This window comes from Pholis gunnellus (genome assembly GCF_910591455.1).
Source record: "Pholis gunnellus genome assembly, chromosome: 20".
Classification (NCBI taxonomy): domain Eukaryota; kingdom Metazoa; phylum Chordata; class Actinopteri; order Perciformes; family Pholidae; genus Pholis; species Pholis gunnellus.
Window position 1 is genome coordinate 9,776,094 of NC_136547.1, and position 4,928 is coordinate 9,781,021.

The 4,928-nt window shown below is 38.9% G+C and overlaps 1 protein-coding gene across 1 annotated transcript; it reads right to left on the reverse strand.

The window, feature by feature from the left end:
• Positions 1-1,452: 1,452 nt before the first annotated feature.
• Positions 1,453-3,990, reverse strand: myl12.1 (myosin, light chain 12-1). Its single transcript, XM_079181899.1, has 4 exons — positions 3,886-3,990; positions 2,475-2,675; positions 2,051-2,212; positions 1,453-1,960 (listed from the first exon to the last, which is right to left on the reverse strand). The coding sequence occupies exons 2-4, from the start codon at positions 2,656-2,658 to the stop codon at positions 1,788-1,790; spliced, it is 519 nt and encodes a 172-aa protein (XP_079038025.1). The 5' UTR covers positions 2,659-2,675; positions 3,886-3,990; the 3' UTR covers positions 1,453-1,787.
• Positions 3,991-4,928: the final 938 nt, after the last annotated feature.

A 4,928-nucleotide genomic window follows, 5' to 3' on the forward strand; every position in this document is an offset into this window, starting at 1 on the left:
GTAGGATATTGAGGCGTTCAGGGAACCTCGTTATGCGGTACCTTCATAAGCACAGTATTGAATTATAACTAAATACATAAACCAGTGGTTCATGCGGCTTTTGGTCGGAATTAAATTTGGGGTATCCATGATAGTTACATAAATCCACAACTTTTACTTACGAAGTCATTTTAGTGACCTCACCTTTGATGGACGTTTGGAAGAATTTCTTCACAGTGGCCCAGAATGAACATTTTGACAAGTTCAAGGAGAAGATGAGCAACTTGCCGCTGATCTGCATCTGGGAGATTGAAGAATAGCTCCTCTTAAAATCAGCCCGAGCCTCAAGTGGAGAGTCTCCCTCAACATGTCCACGTGCTCACAAAAAACATGTTTCACTCCTAAAGTGATTCCTTCTACACACTTGAACCTTTCTGTGCAGGGTCTGGTGGAAACTGGCCTCCATCACAGTCTGAAATTCTTCATTTTACAAACTGTCTCAGTGCTGATCACTGTGATTAGTTAAGCAGGTTTAAACTTAAAGAAACCGTCCCTATGACATGTGGTCATGCAAAGATATACTTTTCTGAAATTCGAGTAAACTTACCCTTTAACACAAAGCCAAAAAACGATTAATTAACCATACAGGCAGGGCAATAGATCACTATAGTAGTGTGGGCAAGGCCATAATCCTGTGTTTCTCCTTCTATCTAAGGAATGTAATGCTTGTACTAGGTCAATGTTTAAACCATTTATTTTCTCTAACTGCAGCATCTTTGTTTACCTCTATTTTGTCACTAAAGAGTTTTCAGTTCAAATAACTTGTAGATGAATATAAGAATTATATACGCATGGTCATTGTTGATTTTACACCTCTCGTCTAGCCAGGGCTTTGATGAGCCGTCAATAAATCCACCAGAAACAAGTGATGTTGTGACTCTTCTTTCCAATTGGGCGGCCAAGCATTAAATTCACCATGTGTCTTCAGTTGAGACATGCTCTTCTACAAAAAAAGATATGTTTGGCAATAGAAGTTTACATTTTGAGCTTATACTGCTGGTAGAGTATTTAAAACCTAATAATCATAGAGGGGTCTAACAGCTCAGAGTCCTCACTTGTCTGTTAAATTAGGGTTTTTAACAAGAAAGCACTTGATTTTCATGACAAACGCTCACAGCAGTATTCAGGTGATCATGGTATTTGGACAGCTTTTCTTTGAGTTTTTGCACCACAAAAATGCACCTTAGTTTTTAGTAACGGTGTTCATTTGTCCTTACGGGAAGAATTCAGCTGGCACTAGTCAGCACACGTTGAATGAATTTAGTGAGGAGGTAGAGTCGACTTGTCAGGTCTTGACAAGACACCCAAGGAAGGAAAACAAATGTGCATAAGCACCTTAGTTATAAACAAAATAAAGACAGAATAATGCACCACTTATTTCAGTTGTCCTTTATGGAAGGGAGAAAGTCAAAATACAACTTGATAGATGGCTTTATTTAAAAAGTTTATATTATAAAATGTAAAAAGTCAGCTAAACCTGATCACAAGAATTGCAAAGACTTATCCCTTAGAGCTTCCCAGGTGCTGCCACTTCACATCTTTACATGACAGGAAAAACATTTTACAACCTATTTTTCCTCTTCTCGTTAGAGATGTGTACATTTGGCAAGTTCACAACAAACAAGAGTGGATAGTTATTGCTTTGGTTTAGTTTAAAATGGGGTTCGTACTGGAAAGTTGACAAGCAGCACTGTGATCTAGCTGACGGAAGAGAAGAGGGTGGAAAGAATTGCGCTGGTATGGGCTCTTTAATCGTCCTTGTCCTTGGCGCCGTGCTTTAGGATGCGTGTGAACTCCACGTAGTTGAAGTTGCTTTTCTTGTCGATGGGGGCCTCTCTGAAGAGCTCGTCCACCTCATCATCTGTAAACCGGTCACCCATTGTTGTGAGCAGCTCTCTGAGATATTCGTCCTGGATAGAACCTGAGTGGAAAACAGTCAAATCAGATGAGGCTAAGACGAGGCAACTTCATTTGTAAGAACACTTTTAAAGTGCTTTGTGTCTGAATTTACCTGTCCCCTCCTCATCGAAGCAAGCGAAAGCATTTCTGATCACATCCTCGGGGTCTGTGCCATTGAGCTTCTCCCCAAACATAGTGAGGAACATGGTGAAGTTAATGGGTCCAGGAGCTTCCATCATCATCGCCTCCAGGTAATCCTCAGTTGGATTTTTCCCTATAAATAGAGCCGGTTATGATGCACTTAGTCTGAAGGGTTTCGACTACAGAAGTGGAACAGAAGTACAAGTGGAACAGAAGTACAAGTGACACTAACAACCGATGATTAAAATGTTTGCTTGTAGAACTAGTTTTAAAACATTGTACAGCATAGGTGCACACCCACATGAATAAAATGCAGAGCTGCCCACAGCTTCTTACAGACGTGTTCGATGAGCTAACCCTGAAGTAAAAGCTGACTCAGAGACCCTCCTACTCACCAAGAGAGGCCAGCATGTCGTGAAGGTCCTCTTTGTCCACGAACCCATCGCGGTTCTGGTCAATCATGTTGAAGGCCTCCTTGAACTCCTGGATCTGAGACTGGTCAAACATGGCGAAGACATTGGAAGTTGCGCGCTGAGGGCGCTTCTTCGTGGTCTTTCCCTTTGCTCTTTTGCTAGACATTTTGACTTTTGTTTTACCTGCGGAAATAAATAAATGTTTATGTAAACATGTTGCATTATAAACAGATGGGAGCTTACTTCTTAAGGAAGATGACCATTATCAAATGACATGTAAATACAATAAGGAGAGAGGAAAAGGACATAACAACAAAGCATAAAGATGACACACGGAGACAATCTGATCAAAAGGTTATGTGGATCATAACGTTACTCAAAATAAGAGTTTGTCATCCATGCTCCCAACTCAGTGGAAGGGTATTCAAATTATCTGGCAGCGATTCCCCAGCGTGGTGTCCCTCACTGAGCTATAAATGGAAATGTTCCCCAGCTTTCTAGGTTGATCAGCTCACTGGCTTCACTGAAGGCAGGAGAATTAGCGATGTGAGAACAGATGCCCTTATCAGGCAATGTCTTGAATGAAGATGCTCTCCAACATTCACACCTGGATGTTGATGGGAAACTGTCTCAACCGGACAGCGAGTGCTGCGTAGAGCTTCGCCTTTTATTGAGACACTGTTAATATGGAGACATGGCTCGATATTATCTATGAGATGAAGGTTCAGTGATACAAGTTTTAATATAAGTTAGGGCTGAACTTAAGCATTCAGTGTATAAACGGTCAAACATATGTTCCCAGTGTGACACAAATTGCTTTTTTTGTTATAATAGCATAGAAAAGAACCAATATGCAGATTATTATTATTATTATAATAAATGAAAAACAGCAATTTCTAAAATCGGAGACAACAGAATACTTTTATTTTTGCTTTAAACGGTTAGTTTTTACAATTACAAAGAAATAATTATAAAGTTTGAAATGCCATCAAAATATTTACAGAAGAGTTCCCAAAATAAAAAAGTAGCTAACATTATGGTGACTTACTTAAGTTAGCGATGAGCACTTTCCTAACCGTGACGTGTAAAACCAGATAGTCATCCTCATCCACAACTTATCCTCGTGTTAATTAGTTTTAAGAACTCATTTTATTCCATTTCCTGGAGCTTCAGCAAGTACGTATACAGTTGCGGCCTAGCTTGAGCCATAACAAAATTAGCCGCGAAGCTAACAGCTAGCCGTGTTTTCAGTGCAAAGTGGCACAACACCATATTCAGACATACGGCAATCCTTTACAATTACTATTATCAGTTTGATATAGTGTTAGCAAAGCATTTCTATTGTAGATAAGTGTGGTATGCAGAGAAATAAAGCCAAAACAGACGGTCTTACCTGACAACTACACGACACTTATCAGCTAGCCCGATGCTGCTCTTTTCTCAACCACCGCCCTTCACTTCCTGATAATCATGTTGGGTTCCGTACAGAACATTCAGATCAAACCAAGTGAGGAAAATAGGGGAAATCATTAAGCATGACGCTATTATTACTCTCTTGAAAAAACTATTTATAAGTTGTTTCGATCTGGATATTACGGTTCTATAAATTTTACTGAACTTATATTCTAAAACAGATCCTAATGTTATATTATTATGGGTATTAAAATACATAATGCTCCTTCGCACCCCCGATGGAGGAAATGTAACTTCCACAAACACTCCCTTGCATGCCTTGACATTCCTGGATATGTCCTTTTAAGGGAAGAAAGACGTCGTCCTTTGTGCAATTAAGGTAAGGGGAAACTAAAATGACCCCCGTGGGAAAAAAAATGGGCGTTACTATAAATATGACAAACTTATTCTTTATTTTATTTTGTTGTTGTTGATGCTGCTAATCTGACTCAAATACTCTCATTACATGCATCACAAATGGGTGTTATTTATGGTATGTTGTAGTATGTGGCAGTTGTCAGCTTGTTTATGTTGTTTGTACTATGTTATATTATATTTATGTAAAACATCTGTTTTATTATTATTACATTATATGTCATGTAAAAATATGTATATGCTGCTTTCTCGGCTAGGTTTCTCTTGTAAAAATATAACTTAATTTCAATGAGACTTAACCCGATTAAAGAAAATAAAATCAAACACACTTAAACCAATACAATAAGGTGAAAAATGCTGATAGAAAGGATAATAATAGACACTGACTGCCCACCGTGGGTCAAACAACAGTTGGTCATTGCTGCAAAGGGAGGCTTAGTGCTGTCGAGCTTCTAAAGCAAGATTTTAAACTGTTGAGTCACAGGTTAAAACAAGCTGCTGTCTTTTTTGTCCAGTTGTCGTATCAACTTTAAAGTTGATAACAAAATGGCTGAACATATGGCATGAGTCACTCATAGTTATGCTATATGTTGGAACCAAACAAGTCCC